This window comes from Acanthopagrus latus, chromosome 9 (genome assembly GCF_904848185.1).
Source record: "Acanthopagrus latus isolate v.2019 chromosome 9, fAcaLat1.1, whole genome shotgun sequence".
Taxonomy (NCBI): domain Eukaryota; kingdom Metazoa; phylum Chordata; class Actinopteri; order Spariformes; family Sparidae; genus Acanthopagrus; species Acanthopagrus latus.
The window spans coordinates 15,132,563-15,150,748 of record NC_051047.1 but is presented as its reverse complement, the minus strand read 5'-3'; the positions used below and the strand labels follow the sequence as shown (position 1 = coordinate 15,150,748).

Genomic DNA, 18,186 nt, shown 5'->3' with positions numbered 1-18,186 from the left:
TTTCAAAACTTCTGACCTTTTCTTTAAAGAAATTAAATGTTAATGGAAATCAGTTTCAGGCAATAGGTCGATTTGGACATGGCCAAAAGTTAAAATTATGAGACATTAACTCTTAATTACGGAAATATAAGTTATTTTTGCCAGAATTGTGACTTACTAGTAAATCAAAATTACAAGACACTAAATCAAAAATATACAGTTATGATTTTGACCCATTTATTACTTAAGCATCTTAAAAATTTGAACTAATAATTTTGACTGATTTTGAGTATTTTAACAATGTAAGTGTCAGTGGTGTAGTGTCACTAAGTTAATTTACTCAAGTGCTGTAATTAAGTACGCATTTGAGAAGGCTTACTTGTACTCAAGTATTTCCATTTTATGCAACTTTATAGTTAGACTTTCTTTGTACTACTCCACTACATCTCAGAGGAAAATATTGTACTTTTTACTCCACAACTCTGACAATTTCGTCTGACAATTTCGAAAATGTTTTGACAAACTGAGAAACTTCATCTTTGAAAGGATGCACCTTCCAAGTGTTTTATTTTGTGGTGCTAAACCAAAGAATACCCAAAAATATAAAGGTATCACACACACACACACAAATCTTCAGGATAAAGTCAACAAATCTCGGTTTTACCAGTTTAATCTGACAGGTCTTTCCAACTCTGCATGGTTCTCATAAGACAACAACACTACAATCATATAATGACTTTATAGAACATGATGTAAACCTCTAGATTAAACTTACCAACAGTATATAAAGTAGTTAAAATGAGCTACACCTTGAAGGACTACAGCAGTAAAATGCTAAATACACATTTATGTAGCAGTAATATTGATCCAAAAATTATAAATACATTAGTAAAACACTGACATGACCATTTTAATGCAGACAGAATAGTCCTACTACTCCTTCTGATAATGTTTACATACTTAAGTATGGTTTTGAATGCAGGACCTTTGTTCATATTAGAGTTTTGGTACAGTGTGGCATTGTTACTTTCACCCAAGTACAGGATCTGAATGATCTATTATTATGAATGTAATTTGTCCCAGTTGTCATATGGTATGTAGTCCTAATACGGAAATATTCATTTTATTCCAAACTTTAATCATCAGCCATTTTAAAGTCCAGTTATATTCACTGTGTTTTCTCCATGGACCTATTTTGAGAGAGTATTAACAGTCATCTTACCAGACAGTACCACAGCTTTGTTTTGTAAGTTTATTGCATATATTTTTGTTGTTGTAATAATACTCCTCTGGCAGTAAAACAAAAACATAAAAACAGGATTGAATGAATAAGTAGCAAAGTATAAAAAGTCATTTTCAACATAAGCTGTGCATGGTGGTGTGTTAAGATGCTGAGGGTGGATACAATTTCCTGTATTTGCTCTGCATCCAAACCCGATGCATAGCAACCTTCTCTCTTCTGTTCACTTGAAGTCGTCTGTCCTCCAGATTCTGAACTTTTTCCAGTCCAGCATTGGAAAATAAATCATGAACTTCTTCTGTAAAAATACATACAATAACGACACAGTCAGTAAACAAGGCTGTAGTCACAGTTCTCCTTTATTACTGAGATCATGAGTCCCCCCCCGTCAGATTAATTTGACCAGACCATTTTATTTATATTGTTAACTGCTGAGATATTTTGTTTGTCAACTGTTTCCCAACATGAAGATCTAAATGCTATTTTAATACATTTTGCTGACTGCCTGGTGGGAAAAATACTTTATTTATTATTTATTGGCCTAAAAATAATCAAGCTTAAATGTCATGTCATGTCAACCAGCCACCCATGTAGAATTCAAACACCCCACAAGTCCCAGAAACCTCCAAAGTCCCAGAAAAATACAAAGGACATGACCCAAGTGTCTTTAATTATGTAAATAAAACCGCACCATATGTTCCGCTAACCTTTACTCAACGATATCTCAGCATATTATTCACCTGAGTATTTTATCCTATTTTATAACTTTTTATATTGCTATAAAAATAGCATTTTATTGTATATAATACTTTATTGTTTTTGTATATTGTATAGTACTTTTTCTTATTGTTTATCTGTCTTTAATGGTAACTACGGTTCTCTGGAAAAAAATGCACATCTCATGGTTCTGACTTACCTTTAGTGAAAAAGTACACACAGGTTCCATCTCCACGTGTGTAGAAATTCTCTGATAAGCACCGACCTGATTATGAGAGATTGAAAAAGATGAAATGACTAAGAATGAGTCAAAAATTAGTCAGAGTATATCATATTACTACTCTATTTCAATACTACTCAGAGACTCACCTTTTTTAAACCTGACTTGTGAGAAGTCATATCTCCCATGATCACGGAAGAGGAATATCCCTCCATGTTTCAGGTATGTAGATAGTCTGTTCACAACTCCTTGAATTCTGTCAATGATATATCAATTAATTAATGTTAGGACTTCAGCTAATGAAGATCCAAGTAACCATGGACAAAATATTGGCTATATGGGAACATAGTCAGTGAGGCCTTAAAACACATAACGAACGGCTAAATAAAGAAAGAACTATAAGCCAAAAACATCTTACACGAACAGTGATTAAGTGCCACTGTAAGTGCTGTTTGTAATATTACAGTATAAAGATGATATATATATATTGCCTTGGAAAAGGTTGGTTGGAGGTTTTAGAGGGGGGGTCTTGCAGGTGAGAAATCATGTCGGGCTCTCCTTTGTCTTGTGACTTTCACCTACCGGTTCGGATGAATGGAAGAGAGCACAAAGACTGTCAGAATAACATCCAGGCTGCAAGGAGGGAAGGGAACGGAGGTGTTCTCCTCACAAACGTCATGAACAAAAGCATGACACACAGAGTCGTTGTAGTCTGGATGGTCCTGAATGAGGAAAATATAGTTATAATATAGGCTAATCATTTTATGGTCACATAAATTACCATTTAAAATGGTAGCTCAGATACAGTTTCGGGGAGCTGTTCAGTGTTTGTGTTGCAACATCGCTAACATTTAATACTATTTCCAAACGGATTTCACTTTTACCCCTTGCCATCAATTCTCTATCCCACTGAATGACTCTTATTGCAAGGGTACTGTAAATTTTACCGTTGACCTTTAAAATTAATTTACATAAAGTATAATTTTGCATTTTTCATTAATATTTAAATTGATATGCAAATGTTCGTCAAATCAATATATTATTGTACATCAGAGTGACAGAAAATAAATGTTTCCTGGTGTAGTATGCTCTTATTTTCATCAGATGCTACAAATGATCAATATTCAAATGTATAAGGAAATGGTAAGGCTGGGCAATACATTGAAGTTATATTGTTATGGTGATGTTATATAAGTGTCATGGTTTTAAAGGCAGTTGAACTTGTTCTAATATTTCCCTTTACCCAGGTAGTCATTATATGCACACTACGGATGATTATTTATCAAAAATGTCATCATGATAATATTTTTTGGAGTATCAAAAGTCATCCATACATTGCGTCAATATCAAGGAATTTATCAAAAATATTGTGATATTTAATTCTGTAGTAGTAGTAATAGTAGTAGTAGTAGTAGTAGAAGTAGTGCTTTTGAGGGGATTTAATAATATCAGGAAGCCTAAAAATATGGCAAGATTCAAGATATTTCGTCCACCCTCGAGGTATTGGATAAATCTGTACGTTTAAATGCACTAAATCCATCTCTTCCTCCTCAAAAAATGAATGTGAACTGTACTCAATAAAGGATAAAAAAATATGTATGATATACAATTTAAAGCTACAACAAGAAACTTGGATTTCTTGTTGGTCTTAGGGTTTTCCCATAGAGGAATCAGTATTAAGTTTATTTCATAACCAGTCCATGTAGTACCTTTAATTTTGGGTTATAAATTTGACCTCCATGCCAAAACGACCAACTGCTTGGCACAACTTTCACACGGGATAATTTGCATTTGTTGCATGTTATTTGCAATTTCTTTACACGTGAGAGACTTTTTTTTTTTATTGCACTAAGATTCAAAATATTCCCTCTGAGCTCTTTTTTTCCATTAAAGCTATTATGGCACATGATGCTGTGGTTTCTTGTGCCTGTGTCCTATTTGGAGACCAAATTTAACACTGGCCTGCAGATGAATCAAAACCGTTTTGACTGGAATCCACAACTTCCAATAAGACACACTGTATTCTCTCCTTCGACAATCTGGTTTTATGCTCTTCCTCTACTGACAACTAACTGGTTAAATAGAAGAAATATATTCCAATCAAATTTATTCAAAGAGATAAAGATGAGTTTGAATAAGATGTTACATACTGAGCCCAAAATAATGGTACTTTGCCTTCAAATTATATTTGAAATAAAATATCATCTATAAATGACAAGATTCTCTTTTCAGCATCTTCACACAGTAATTGTCTGATTCAGCTGTAGCAGCAGGGCAGAGCTTTGAGTTATTCTAAAGTACTTTGTCTGAAGGAACAATGGTTTGAAGTATCATTTAAATCATTATTCTGAAAAGCTGTGAAGACTGACAACAGCATCAAAATAAAGGAGTTAAATGTAATACTTCATCGAATGTTAACGGAATCTGTCTAAATATTTCAGCAGTCTGTGACACTTAATCGTTCTCTGATATAACTGTAAATACTCTCAACAAATTGTCCGCATTGCTAGTTGAATAGGAATTATACGGCGTCATTTGTTTTTAAACATAAATGATATATCAGCCAGTAAATGTATCAGCCTTGATACAGTATACAATTTCGATGTCCATACCAAAAGATATTAGAAATGCTCACCTTGACCAGCTGAATGGCACGTGGGGAGAAGTCACAACAGTATAAAAATGCATCCTTTTCTCTGTGACAAAGAAAAGACAACTTAACAACCCTTAAATCATTCGAAATATAGAACAACTGTGTTATAAAGCAACAGGAATCTTTGGCTAAAGATGCATGCAGGCCCTATTTTCAAGGAAGACATGTTGACACATCACAGTAGGACAAGAAAGATCTAAAAAATAAAATTCACAATAGCTAAAGTCCTTTTAGCTTCTTTAGTTTCGGGGGTGTTGTGCATGCTAGCTCACTGTCACACTTTCATGGCTTACTTGGAAACTTAATTATAACAAAGCCATCGGTACTGTTATTCATAATAGCTGTGATGTTTCCAAACTGTCTGCTGTAAAGATAGGCCTATGTAAAAGTACTTTGTGAAGACATGCCCATTGAAGGTTTCACATTTGGTGCAGCTTGGCAAATCAGTTGTTTCAACTGACCTTTCCAAACAGCACAACAGTAGTCTTTGTGTGGTTTATGTGTGTTCTAAAAGTACCAGCTATGTTTGCACATTTCATGCTACAGTATAAATCTTGCTCCTGTCCACAGAACTTCAGAAATGTCATCACGGGCCACAGTTTTGTGCTGATTGGGGATACGTAGCTAAACAATGTAAAGGTGGTGCACTTTCAACAATACAATGATCAATAATACTGTATCTTATGGGATAATATTTGGTGTTCTTAAATTGTTTTGCTTCTGTCAACACAGGCAGGACTAAAAATCAACATAGGAGCCACATTAATGACATACAAACATACAACTGAAATGGAATATAGGGAAATATCACAACGTTAACTCACTTTATGGTGTTAATGATGGGAAAGACACTGTTACCCACTCCACATCCAACCTGTGAACAGAAAATACATTTTATTGATATTTCAGTGAAACATGGCAAAGCAAATGTGCCAGAACAGTCAATTACAATCAAATCATCAATACATGTGAACGGTTTTGCAAACCTCCAAGATCCTAAAAGATGCATGCTGGCCAGGGAAAGTAGCAGTTTGTGTGGCAGCGTCATCGTTTTCTGGCACCACTTTTTGACAGGACTCCTGAAGATCGGCAGTGTCTGGACTTCTGTTATGTCTGTTGGTCTCTGTGTCTGTGCTGGAGCCAGTAGGCAGTGCTGGCTGCTGATCACGCAGACACCTGTTAGTTAATTCACTTTTTGCACCTGGGGGAAGCAGTTCTGGGAATTCTAAAAACAGCCAGTTGCGATCTTTGAAGAACTTATCCTGGTGCCTCCCATAAAACTTGTCCCAGTACTGGCAAGCATCAGTGTCAAATTTACCTGTGTGGAAGAATTTAATACATGGTTTATTCGACTTGTAACCTCAGTCAATATAACTCTGAGCTTTTATTTTTTAAAAATACATTCTTGCCTTGCTCCTGTAAAGGAATTTGTATACAGGAATTTTCTTCTATCCTCTGTCGAGCATTTTCTTTGTCCTCTTCTGTCCATTGTACATGATCCCTAAAATGTGAAGCATTTTAAATCAACTGCTGATACATCTGCAACTTACAAACTGTAAAAGAAAATACAAAACTATAACATGTAACTGTTACTCTAGATGTCAGCTCTTATATACAGCACATATACAAATCCTATTTCCATAAAATGCATATTCAGCTAGGTGACAGATTACAGCACTACTGCACATCACTGACCACATGTTGTGCTTAAAGACGTCATCAGGATTGGTCAGAAAACGTGAGCCCAGTGGAGCCGAAGGTCTCCCTGCTGTGCTCTTTAATCTTGGGGACAATTTGCAGACAGCTTTAGCCAATGTGGCTACAGATGAGCTCCGCAGTGTATGCATTTACCTGCAAAAAAAAAAAAAAATAAAGACAGGGCTGAACTGCATAATGTATTTAATTGCATAAATTCAAAGATAAGACAAAGAGTCCCTGTGTGCTCAGTTTAGAACTTCTTTGTTTAAAGTGATCTTGTTTGTGACCTCGAGAGTTGCTATTTTGAAAAAGTACAGTTTAAGTATTCCGATTTGTTTTGGCTGTCCACAAAAAATGTATTGAAGGCCAAAAAGTTTTTCATTTCATTGGCAAGATTAATATGATATTAACGCAGAGAGAACCCTGGATTCTCTGTGTTATATGAATTGTAAAACTGGAATGTTTCTTTCTAAATTTGTCAAACAGTACAGACCTGTTACATGACCATCTTGGACCAGCCAGACCTCGGAATTTTTAGGTCTGATCTTGTCAGTGATTAATTTAGACTGAGACTGTGGAATGAGGAAAAAACAAAACAGTGACTTAGTCTGAATTCTAGGCTGTTTATTTGTTAGTCTCTTGAAAGCCCAGGCTCAGTAGCACCACGCTGGTCAGGAAACTTGAATTGATCAATAATATATCATGAAAGACATCTCATTACCAAGGCAGACTAAAATTAGTAGTCAAGGATTCAATAGGCTTCAATATACTTCCACTCCACTGCATTCTGGAGGCAAAGATTGTATAATTACTCACTACATTAATTCAATAACTTAAGCAACTTGTTCCTTACATGCTGCATCAGAGTCAAATGAGTGCAGGTTTACATTCACTTTTTATTTTATTTACAATCAGATAAATAAATTTAAAAAACAACAACACAGATTCCAATAATCAGACAAACTAATACTGAATCTGATAACTGGTCCAGCCCATAATCCATCAACCCATACAGTCTATGCATGTAAATCTATGTATAGTATTATCTACATTTCCTCAGACTTTTAATACCAAAGTTCAATCTTTGCTAAAAATTACTTTTGATGCTTAAATACTTTACTTTAGTAGTATTTACATGTGTGGCTTTCACGTTTACCAAAGAATTGTTTTAATACGATCTGTTAACTTTTTCTCAAATGTGACTTTTAGGTACTTTATACAACACTGCAGTTAACACAATTGGCCTACCTGTGTCTCAATTATTCATAGATTTTAAACAGTGTATGGGTCAATAATACATTCACGAAATTATAACAAACTCATACTGTGTAGAAAAACTTCGTTTAAAACAACAGTAGCTTTTTAATATTCTAGTAGTTGTCACAATCTTTCCAAGGGTGCCGCATATTACCCTGGATTTTGAGAAAATGTAAATAAAAATTATGAACCAGACAGACAGAAAAACGTAGAATAAGCCAATACAGTCAAACAGTGTGGAAAAATATAACACTTTCAAACTTAAAGCTCTTTAAGGGGAAATAAAGGGTAAATTAAATGTGATGTGTCGGTTTGCAGGAGCTATCGAGGGGGAGGGCGCTGACGTTCAAAGATGGCTGACGTGTGTTAAATTGTTTGAGGAGAAGAAGAAAGCTGGCGGACTACAACAACGGAGCGCGAGACGGCAGCTAGCATCCGCAGCTAACTAATGTCACACGCCGGTTAAAAAACGGCATTTTCGTCCCAAATCTTCTAACAGCCGACACCACTTTGTTTCTCACCCACGGACAACTAGCCACTTCAACTAACGCTGCGTCACATACGACGGACCAGCTAGGTCGCTAACACCTTTGAGCGAAGTAAAGGAAATATCGAGGTGCTGGAGCTCAACCTGCGCTAACTGAAGTTATGCTAGCAGTTGACTTAGCGTGTTAGCAAACTAGCTTCAAGCCAGATTGGACGTTCAGTGGTGCCTTAAAGATGGAGCTCAGTAAGAAGTTCTAACGTTATCACCTTTACCTACCTGTGGCTGCGGTCTTGGGGTCAGCACTAGTTGTAGTGTCCTGACATGCTGTCAGACAGTCGTCTTGTAGAGAGAAGTGTCACCTTATGATGGCGCTGTACCAGAGGAAAGGAACAGTGAACGCCACCGAGCTGCTGAGCCGGAGGAGTAGAGGCATCAGGGATGCTGGGACCATAATCAGACTCAATATGAAGGTCCTTAGAGCTCTCCTCCTCCAGGTAATGGAAAAGACAGTGCATTTAGATATTGATTGTAGCAAACTGGTGTCAGTGAGTATTTTAATAATAATAGTCTTTGTTATTATATTGTAGGACAGCAGGGATTTCATTAAAGTAAAGCAAAGCAAGACCTCCAAATCCACAATAATGTATGAGAATGGTAAAATCTACTTTGAAAACTACCAGAAATGCTACAGCTGGTGAGTATGAATAATAACACAATAAGAGGCTTATACTCTTGACCCAAAATGAATGACTTAATAAGGACTGCAACTGTAAAAAACATTTGTATTTCTTTAGTGATACTATCAAATATCTTCTTTGCTGATGACTAATTGTTTGGAGTGCAATGTTGGACAATGGTGAAAAATGTCTCTAAATAATCCCAAAACCCAACATGATGTCCTCAAATGTCTTGTTTTGTCCTCAACCCAAAGATACTCAGTTAACTATCACAGAGGAGTAAAGAGACCACAAATTATTCACATTGAAGGATGGAATCAGAGAATTTTGGCTTTATTTGTAGAACCGTACTAAAATCTATGAATCCATTATCATACTAGTTGATTGATTTAATAGTTGACAACAAATTGATTACTTGCTGCATCTCAAAATTAAATTTTCTGGTTCCAGTGTTCATTCAGAGCCTCAAGTTCTATACAAATTGTCAAAGAGGTCGAAATTGGAGAAATTTGAAGATGCCTTGCTGTGTCAGAGCCCCCTCGTAAGTGAAATTAAACTTTTTTTTTATTATATATTTTTTTTTATTAAAGCTGAAATTGCAATGACCAGATTATTTTAGCGACACAGGTTCAGATTGTTGTTTCATGTGTCTTGTTGACAGGACAAAACATTACCCTCCCCCTCTGATCATAAACCCAGCCTCATCGCTTTGACAGCCAATAACTGGCTGTATCGTCTCTCAGCTGAAACGGGAGAGGAGCTGCAGAGAGTTTACCTGTCTTCAAACCATAAATTCAGGTATCGTCAATGCTTTGAGTTCTTTGTTTCTTTGAGTGGAGAAAGATACATTTAGTAGCAGTATGTCTGAACACCTTTTAACATTATACACTCAAACTTTTGTTTGTTATTTTTGTAGGTATCTTGGCTGGGATGTTCCTCAAGAGATGTTTTATGTTAAATCTGTTCAAAACAAAGAGACATCTTTGGCTCGACAGGTAAGGACAGTGTTTTTATTTCATATAAGATTTGTGCCTCATTAAATAGAGACAGGAGACTTGATAAAGGGTAATACAGTCTATGATCCTGCTATATATGGTATGTGGAATTTTCCTGAATTTTGATATTACATTGCATGTTTAATAAATTAGGACAATCAATGAGTCAGTCAAGGACTTTAGATATCACTAGTCAAAGGATGCAACAATCTTTCTTGATCCTGTATATGTTTGTAACAGTGCTGTGTGTGACATGGAGCTTAAGTTTCCCTGAGGGAACCTCCGAAAAGGATTAATAAAGTCATCTAAATCTAAGTCTTATGATTTCCATTGTCAAATAATCTGTTGACTTAAGTCGATAAGCAAGTACTGAATCATAGCTCTGTTTGTTTGTTTTGTTTAATTCGCAGGCAGGTATCACTCAGAATACTGTAATGCACCTGGCCATCTTTCAAGTTTTTCCCTTGGAAATTGTTGGCATTTTGGAGATCAACAAAAAGGTATGTGGCGTTTTTTTTGTTTTTTTTTTCCTTTTTTTTTTTTTTTTAGTTTATTGAGAAAGTGTAAAAAATGTGCCTGCAGGATGATGTCATTAAATTGTAAATCTTAACTTTTCAGGTCTTTGGAAATGGTGTCACCGATGTTGTTCTGTCTCAAGGTGTCCTCGTGGTGTCTTACAGCAACAAGTCTGTGAAACTGTACAGCTTGGAGCACATTGTCCAAAGTGTATGTGTGTTTCATTTTGTCCTAAAAGTGTTTCCTGCACAGTATTGAGCAAGCTGAATATTTTAAACACTGCATCAGAAACACATCTGTTGAAAATGTTGCTTCTTACATCTCTGTGTAACTGATGAACATTTTTTTTGTATGTTTTCAGAACATGACAGAAAAGTTAACACTTGGAAAGCCGAGCTCACTTCTTGGAGGCAAAACAGTGGGAGAAGTCCCGTTTGGTATTCCAGTAAATATCCAGATCACAGGTGGAGTCTCTGTTTTAAAGTCCAGACCTGTTTTGTATTTGTTTTAAACAGTATTGTAGACCTACTTTAGCAGGGATGTTTTTCATTACAATGTAAAAATTGCAAACTTATTGCACAGATTGCCCTCAAGTGCTTTTCGAGGCATCGTGCACCAATAACAGTATCCAGATTGGAGGCTACCCATGGCACTACATCTACACACCACCACATAAAAATGACAGAGGGACACATCACATCTGTTCAGTCAAGGACAGCACCTTAGTAAGTTTATGAAATCCTCTTTGTTACATTATGTCACAACATTTGAATAATTATTTGTTTAAAGTGTAGCTTCTGCTTGGTTATAACAGAGAATTATGCTAAATCTTGTTGTGTGATAGACTGAACTGCCACCAAAATTAGCAAGAGCCTATTGAAAGTGACACAGTAAGAAGGACCACAGATGTTCCTGACAGTCTTTGTATTCGGCTGCTGGACAGAACCAAACCTGTAATCACTATTCAAAACCAAACAAAATGGTGCGACTACTTCCACGCAGTGCAACACAAGCTTCTCTGTATTTTGTCAAGATTATTACGGATATAGTTTCTTTGAATGACACTGCTCACTTTTATTTTATTTACCAGAGACAATCTTCAGCAACTGAGTCTAAGAATTCAGTTGTAGGGGGAACATAATGAATTTTATTTTAAGATATAGTTTTGCTTTCCATGATCAACAGGGTGTGCCTGTGATACTAATAATAATACTGCATGAGCTCACAACATCAAGAGTAAAAACTCTTTAAACCTTTAACACCCTTATGTTGCACATCACAAAAAAAACAACAAATGGTTATGTGCCATTGGTGCTTTGCTCAGATTGCTTTACAATTATTAATGTATGTCCTGGTCAATGAATTGAAGGGATACTTTGACTTTTATGACATCAGGCAATAAATGGAATACAGAACATGAACTGCTGCTCTCTAGAGAGTGATGGGATCTTCTTCCACCCTGACGACTCAGGAAGAATCATCCATGTTGGACCTACCATCATAAAGTGAGTACAGCCAACCTTCACTATGGCCGAATGAAGACAAGTACAAGAAAAGTGGTACTTTTTAATTTCTTATCATACTGGACATCAGCAAGTTTTGATTTCTATTCCTCCAAGTGTCCTGAAGATCCTTGGTGAACTGAACAGTGGTTTGCCATCAAAGATCGTTAAGGATTTCTTTATGGTGACCCATCGAAACAACACTGTAAGTTTCCTGCGTATTTACCCTGATCGTGAATCCGCCTCATGTACAGTATGTATCACATGTTCACCATTACTTTGTTTGGTTTTTGACTGTAATAACTTGTTCTTCTCAATTAACTTTAATATTTCTGCTTTCCATCTGCTGCAGCCTACCTCACAAGTCACCGTCACCTCATCAGGCCGCACGGTGAAGAGAAGACTTCAGCAGCTGGATGATGACCCTGATCAAGAGGTAACAAAAATGACGTTTTAGTGATGGATTCAGTGTCTCTGCAAAGGAACACTGTGATTTTTTTTTTTCTCAGAAAAGCCAGGACTTTGGAATCCAGGAAGAGAACGTAGTCTCGCATACCTTTTAAGGTTAAGTCTCTTTATGGTAACCGAGAAAAGACCAAACCAACTACAAACTGATTCTGTTAAAACCTCAGCTAATATGCAGCTTAAAATTGTCCCTTAAAATTGTCTCTTTGGGAATCAGTGGCTCAATCGTTGAACCTTTTTTTAAATTAAGCTTCATGAGATGAAATTCATAATTCCACCAAAATCTGTAAGTGATGTCTGAGATATTGCAGCAATACGCCAGATGTATCAAGTTTTACAAGTTGATAGCAGTAGAAAGCACCTAAGAATAAAGGATGAGCAGAGGTACATTTTAATCCATTAGTCCAAGTTTTTGTAACTCTGTGACTTCTCTGTAGCCTATTAAAAGCTTTCAGTGCAGTTAGATGTGCATAATTTTCTCTTTGGAAATGGCAGCATCTCCATCATCTTCAAGGCCTCAGGCCACTTTGTGTATTTTACACATGAAAGCAACTTTCATCCCTCCTTTGTGTTTGACCAAATTCAGACTTATTGTGACTGGGACACCATTTGAGATACAGACAATACATATAGACGGCTACAGTTGAGTAACTTACAATGAAAGGGTCAAACATCATTGTTCAGCTTCAAACACAGAAACTTTTTTTAATCAAACCATCGGTTGCAAACATGCATTTTTTTAGTAGAGAGTTGAGAAATTTCTTCATGATGGCTTGACCTCTAAAATAATACTATAGTGCTAACATGTTTTGAAGAACTGTCTTCTTCTGGCCTTATTGTTGTTGGCTGCATGCTAACCTATAAAAACAGATATCCATATACAGTATGAATGGAAAATGAGTTGGCAATGTGACAAGAGTTTTGGACATATCTTTCTGGTTTCTATTTGTAGTCCACATAGTATGGACAAATATTGGTTGCAACCAAGTAAATCATGCATGTGGAGCATAAAAACAGGTGGAAGGCATTGGCAGAAAATATGATCTCAGAGGCCACTGGCTAATGTCTGTACCAACTGGCTACACTATTGCCCCTAGAGTCCAAATCGTTGATGACGCATTCCTATATTGGTTGCAGGCTGCACCTGTAACCATTTCCAACATATCCATAGATTAGAGCACTTAAGTACATTTATTATTACATATTTGTGTAATAAGGTGATGATTCACTATTCATACAGTATACTATACTGTTTATATATGGAAATTAATTGATTAATTAATTAATTAATTGTACAGACTTTCCGTATGGTGGAATATGAGGATGAGCTGGACCTTTTGGCTGTCGTGGTAACTAATGGGGAGGAAGGAGAGGGAAGAGCTCACATTCAACTGCATGACAACCAGAGCGGGCAGTTACTGCGGACGGTTGATCTTGTCGAACCATGGGATGAGGTGAGTAACTATACATGTCAGTGCCAATGTCACACTGAAGTGTTTCTGTACATGGATGGATTCATGTGTGCTTGTTTCTGCTGTTTCAGACCTTTCGACATGAGTTGTTCTTCGACAAAGACACAATAGTTCATATTGAACAAAAGAGCACCAACTTCTGCTGCCACGTCTACAAACTCAGGGCTGCCAGTAATTAAGCTGCGCAAAAGTGAATTGAACTCCTGGAAAGAATCTACCTTTTTAAAGATTATGTACATATCTGTTTTGGTACAGCTTTACTGTAAAACAAATAATGCTGTTTTTCACATGTGGATCATTGTAATGTAATTGACACTGTGTGTGAATTACACTTGATAATGAAGTCTCTGCACTATTTTACTGTCTTACACCTAAAAACAATTTTTACATTTATTGTCTTAAATAAAAATGTAATATTTTTCCAAGTTACTCTGTATTTCTTCCTCATTCTTTGTTTCCATCACGCCAATCTAAATATCAAGATAACTGAAACACAGAATTGCACAGGATTGGACACTCATCCTCACAACCCACAGTTTGAATTATTTATTCCACAGATAAGGTGATGCAACCTGGCTATTCATTTGAAAAAAAACAAACAAAACAGGTTCTGTATCCAAAATGTATTGAGAGATGGGGCCCAACATTAAGACTCTATTTTCCACTAAAAGTTAGAACAGCTAGAGAATAGCTATCTCTGTGCTGTTTTCTCTGACTTCTTGTCAGGGATTTTGGTGTGGGTGAGGCAATTAAGTAATATTTGAGTCAGAAAAGGAGGGCGGTTGTGTGGTTATTTGCCTTAGGCTTGCCCTACAGGGCTTATGCATGGGTCACAAGTGTCTTTGTTTTGACAAGTTATACATGTCTAAGAGAGGTGAGAAAATTATGTTATGTTGCAAATTGCTGCTTGTATGTCCTAAATCTGACAAAACTAAACTAACCAAAGTATGACTTAATAACTGGTAAAGGTTTTACCCCCTGATGTAATCTTTGGTGGTAAGAAACCTCAATTAATCCAGGTGTAAATGCGTTCACACGAGTTCACACATTCCCATTGCACTCACAAGCCTGATTTTAGCGGGTTCGACCAGTGGAAAAGGGGTAAAACAGTATTCAGGGGACTGAATTTTCCTCCGAGAACAGCTAGTTTATTCAGTTAAGGAAAAAAAGTTAACAAAAACAGTGCGTGGCCCTTTAAATGAAAGCGTGGCAATAGACCTTGGTCTGTCCTGCATACTTTCTTTATCACTTGGAGTCATTTCAGGACACTTGAACGTCACCTTGAGCAGTTCACTGCACAGCCTCGTCCTCCTGCTGCACACCTGAAGCTCCCTCTATGGAATACTTTACAGAGACTACTGCACACACTGCTGTAGTCAAAGCGGTCAGATGATGACACAGCACAAAATCGTCAAAGTGTCTAAGCTACTCATCTGTAACCACACGAGTTACAAAACGTCTTTCCGCCACACATTTGCGGAGCTGCGGGTCACATGACCGCGCTGAGTCCTCAGCAGCCACCTCTTGAAAGTGTTTTCCAGTAACAGCTGCTCGGGTCCAGTCGCTCTCGCCTTCTTCCTGCTGTAACACTGGATGGTGGAAATGGAGAGTTTCACGCTGTTCCTGGTCGCTCTGTGCACCGCCGGAGCCATCGGGCTTGTCTCCATAATATTCGTGCTAAGATGGGTCCTGTACTATAAAGAAGGCTTAGGCTGGGATGGAGGACTGGCCGAGTTCAACTGGCATCCGGTCTTAATAGTGACCGGGTTTGTTTTCTTGCAGGGACTGGGTGAGCAGAGTTTAACTTTTCTTTTTGTTACTTTTCAGAGACATGGTGGGCGAACAGGGTGTGTGTGTCTAGTTTGGAAGACATGTAAACATTCAGAGGAAATTCTCGCTCAGAGTTACACAAAGCTGCTTTTCAGGGGGCGTTCATGATGAGTGTGTTACTAAAGCGAGACTTCCAGGGAAACTGACTTTCAGCTGCAGTCATACACTGAAAAAATGAAAACATTTACTTTAAAGGAGCGCCACCATTTTTAAATTTTAATTTCTTTGATTTTTTTTTTACTTTTACTTTTTTAAATTTTTTTATTTTTTACACGTTTTAGTGTGTTTACAGGTCTTGAGGAGAACTACAACTTATATGCAAAAAGTAGAATAAAGTTTTCTGTGGCTCCAGAGGAAGCTGTACGTAATTAGATAAATTGCCTCCAGTGATGTCACTCAGCGGTCACATGGCATTGTGGGTAATGTAGGCTCCAGGTTTTGCCTTTTTTAAAATTCCAAGTATGCATCTTCTTTTTCAAAACCTCGTGCCTACATTACCCACAATGCAGCAAAGCCACTGAGTGACATCACTGGAGGCAGTTTATCAGATTACATGTAGCTTTCTCTGGAGCCACAAAAGGCTTCATGTATGTATGTAACATGTCATTAAAATACTTTAAGGGTAACTCCACAAGTTTGACAGTTTCACACATTTTAGTGTATTTACAGGTCTTGTGGAGAACTACAACATATGTGAAAAAAGCAACATAAAACCTTTTGCCTGGTGCTTTTTCCAGGTGTATTTGAAGTTGTCTTTGGGTCGTTTTTGATTATTTTAGAGGAGTCTGTTAATTTTGTGTGTTATCCTAAATCAAATCATTCATTCAGCTACTCTACTTAAAAAAGTGTACCTTTTTAAGGGAACAAAAAGTGTTTGATATTAAGATCTGAAAAAATGTACATCTGATAGTCACATCAAGTTCTGTTTGACAGTAACATGCCGTGTCTTGCAGCCATCATCGTCTACAGACTCCCCTGGACCTGGAATTGCAGCAAACTAACGATGAAGTTCATTCATGCGGGCTTGAACCTACTGGCATTCATTTGTGCTGTTATAGCTATGGTGGCAGTTTTTGACTTCCACAACACTGCCAAAATCCCCAATATGTACAGTCTGCACAGCTGGCTGGGCCTGATAGCAGTTATACTGTACTGCCTACAGGTAATGGAAATCTATTCATTTTCAATGATGACATTTGAATGTAAATGAGCTTAATGTTGTGTGTTCACTGTACTTTTACCAATCTGTCTTCTGTTGAGCTATGGAATAGTTAAATACAGAGTAAGCCAGAGATTCTCCTTAAAACAAAAACATGATTAGTACAACATCTGACAGGTGGATTGTTTTTTCTCCTCCAATTCTCCTTCACTGAGCAGCTCATTCTTGGAGTTGGCATGTACTTGATACCAATTACGCCAGTCACCTGGAGGGCAACATTCATGCCCCTCCATGTCTACAGTGGTCTTTTACTCTTTACCAGTGTCATAGCTGTGGCACTCATGGGCATCACAGAGAAACTCATATTTGGCCTGTAAGTATAAAACAAAAGAGACTTTGCTTCAGAATATATGCTTCTGTACAGTGGGTGTAATTTCTATCTTGTACTTCATCACTCAGGAGTAACCCCAAGTACAAGGACTCTCCCCCAGAGGCAATTTTTGTGAACGTTCTCGGCGTCCTCCTCGTAGTTTTCGGAGCACTTATCCTCTGGATTGCCACTCGAACATCTTGGAAGCGCCCCAGTGACCAGATCTTGCATTCTCTACATACCAATGGGGGAGGTGAGGACAACACCAAAGTCGGCCCGGCCATGTCTCAGCTGTCTGATGCAGCTGATGATGAGGCCTTTGGGGATGTCAGGAGGAGGAGTAACAAACAAGATGATCAGGCTAACTAATTACAAAATAAGCCACTCGGAGCTTATGCTGTTGCCAGTTTTGAATGTATGAATGCCCAGTCTACACTGGTTAGGGAAAGTAAAAACAAAGAGATATTCTTTTCTTGAGCGTTCCATTTGTAACTTTCTCTCTTGCACTTTGAGGTATTTGATGATTTTGGTAACATGTTGAGAAGCCTGCTGTTTTCTTAGTCATTGTTGTAAGCGCATGTAAAAAATGGGGACGTACTTTATAACCAATTTCAGCACATGTGGGAACATACTTTATTGATATACATGGTGGAAATAATCATGAAAGACTTTCTATTTTCTAACTTTTTGTATTGTAATGTCTGGGTTTTTTAAATATGTTCAGAACCCACCTATATTTTACAATAAATATTTGCAGCTTCTAACTAACTTGCATCTTACAATCATTGTGTGTTTACACATTGGCTGCAGAAGAGGAGAACTATTAATGCAATATATAATGCAGTCAAGAAGTATTAGGAGAGCCAGTATGTGATTGTTGATATTACATTAACCATTACTGCTCTGGGTCCTGTTACTGTTCTATATTAATGCAATTATAAAGGTAATG

General features: G+C 37.2%; 3 protein-coding genes across 4 annotated transcripts; 2 read left to right on the top strand and 1 right to left on the bottom strand.

The window, feature by feature from the left end:
- Positions 1-631: 631 nt before the first annotated feature.
- mettl8 (methyltransferase like 8) lies at positions 632-8,663 on the bottom strand. 2 transcript variants are annotated; one of them, XM_037110424.1, is made up of 11 exons: positions 8,528-8,609; positions 7,001-7,079; positions 6,505-6,660; positions 6,219-6,310; positions 5,796-6,127; positions 5,634-5,683; positions 4,792-4,852; positions 2,739-2,878; positions 2,306-2,412; positions 2,136-2,201; positions 632-1,517 (listed from the first exon to the last, which is right to left on the bottom strand). In XM_037110424.1, exons 3-11 carry the CDS (start codon positions 6,654-6,656, stop codon positions 1,363-1,365), a joined length of 1,155 nt encoding a protein of 384 aa, XP_036966319.1. In that variant the 5' UTR covers positions 6,657-6,660; positions 7,001-7,079; positions 8,528-8,609; the 3' UTR covers positions 632-1,362. The 2 variants fall into 2 exon arrangements, with proteins under 2 accessions (XP_036966319.1, XP_036966317.1); XM_037110422.1 differs by lacking the exon at positions 7,001-7,079 and having other exon boundaries at positions 8,528-8,663.
- Positions 8,073-14,307, top strand: dcaf17 (ddb1 and cul4 associated factor 17). The gene is made up of 14 exons (XM_037110420.1): positions 8,073-8,745; positions 8,839-8,945; positions 9,379-9,469; positions 9,590-9,726; positions 9,845-9,923; positions 10,334-10,423; positions 10,542-10,649; positions 10,801-10,903; positions 11,022-11,164; positions 11,835-11,944; positions 12,059-12,146; positions 12,294-12,377; positions 13,705-13,860; positions 13,950-14,307. Exons 1-14 carry the CDS (start codon positions 8,614-8,616, stop codon positions 14,055-14,057), a joined length of 1,536 nt encoding a protein of 511 aa, XP_036966315.1. The 5' UTR covers positions 8,073-8,613; the 3' UTR covers positions 14,058-14,307.
- An 833-nt stretch (positions 14,308-15,140) lies between these two features.
- Positions 15,141-18,005, top strand: LOC119026229 (cytochrome b reductase 1). The gene is made up of 4 exons (XM_037110425.1): positions 15,141-15,667; positions 16,662-16,870; positions 17,086-17,240; positions 17,327-18,005. Exons 1-4 carry the CDS (start codon positions 15,472-15,474, stop codon positions 17,604-17,606), a joined length of 840 nt encoding a protein of 279 aa, XP_036966320.1. The 5' UTR covers positions 15,141-15,471; the 3' UTR covers positions 17,607-18,005.
- The last annotated feature ends 181 nt before the right edge of the window (positions 18,006-18,186 follow it).

What these genes read in the sequence shown, in the direction of transcription:
- LOC119026229 (XM_037110425.1), top strand. Translation starts at nt 15,472, where the DNA reads ATGGTGGAAATGGAGAGTTTCACGCTGTTCCTGGTCGCTCTGTGCACC. An exon ending in TGTTTTCTTGCAGGGACTGG is followed by an intron (nt 15,668 to 16,661) that starts GTGAGCAGAGTT and finishes CGTGTCTTGCAG; the next exon opens with CCATCATCGTCTACAGACTC. An exon ending in TTATACTGTACTGCCTACAG is followed by an intron (nt 16,871 to 17,085) that starts GTAATGGAAATC and finishes TTCACTGAGCAG; the next exon opens with CTCATTCTTGGAGTTGGCAT.
- mettl8 (XM_037110422.1), bottom strand. Translation starts at nt 6,656, where the DNA reads ATGCATACACTGCGGAGCTCATCTGTAGCCACATTGGCTAAAGCTGTC. An exon ending in GTCTTTAAGCACAACATGTG is followed by an intron (nt 6,311 to 6,504) that starts GTCAGTGATGTG and finishes TTCACATTTTAG; the next exon opens with GGATCATGTACAATGGACAG. An exon ending in CCCATCATTAACACCATAAA is followed by an intron (nt 4,853 to 5,633) that starts GTGAGTTAACGT and finishes TCTTTGTCACAG; the next exon opens with AGAAAAGGATGCATTTTTAT.
- dcaf17 (XM_037110420.1), top strand. Translation starts at nt 8,614, where the DNA reads ATGATGGCGCTGTACCAGAGGAAAGGAACAGTGAACGCCACCGAGCTG. An exon ending in TTAGAGCTCTCCTCCTCCAG is followed by an intron (nt 8,746 to 8,838) that starts GTAATGGAAAAG and finishes ATTATATTGTAG; the next exon opens with GACAGCAGGGATTTCATTAA. An exon ending in TCTTCAAACCATAAATTCAG is followed by an intron (nt 9,727 to 9,844) that starts GTATCGTCAATG and finishes TTATTTTTGTAG; the next exon opens with GTATCTTGGCTGGGATGTTC.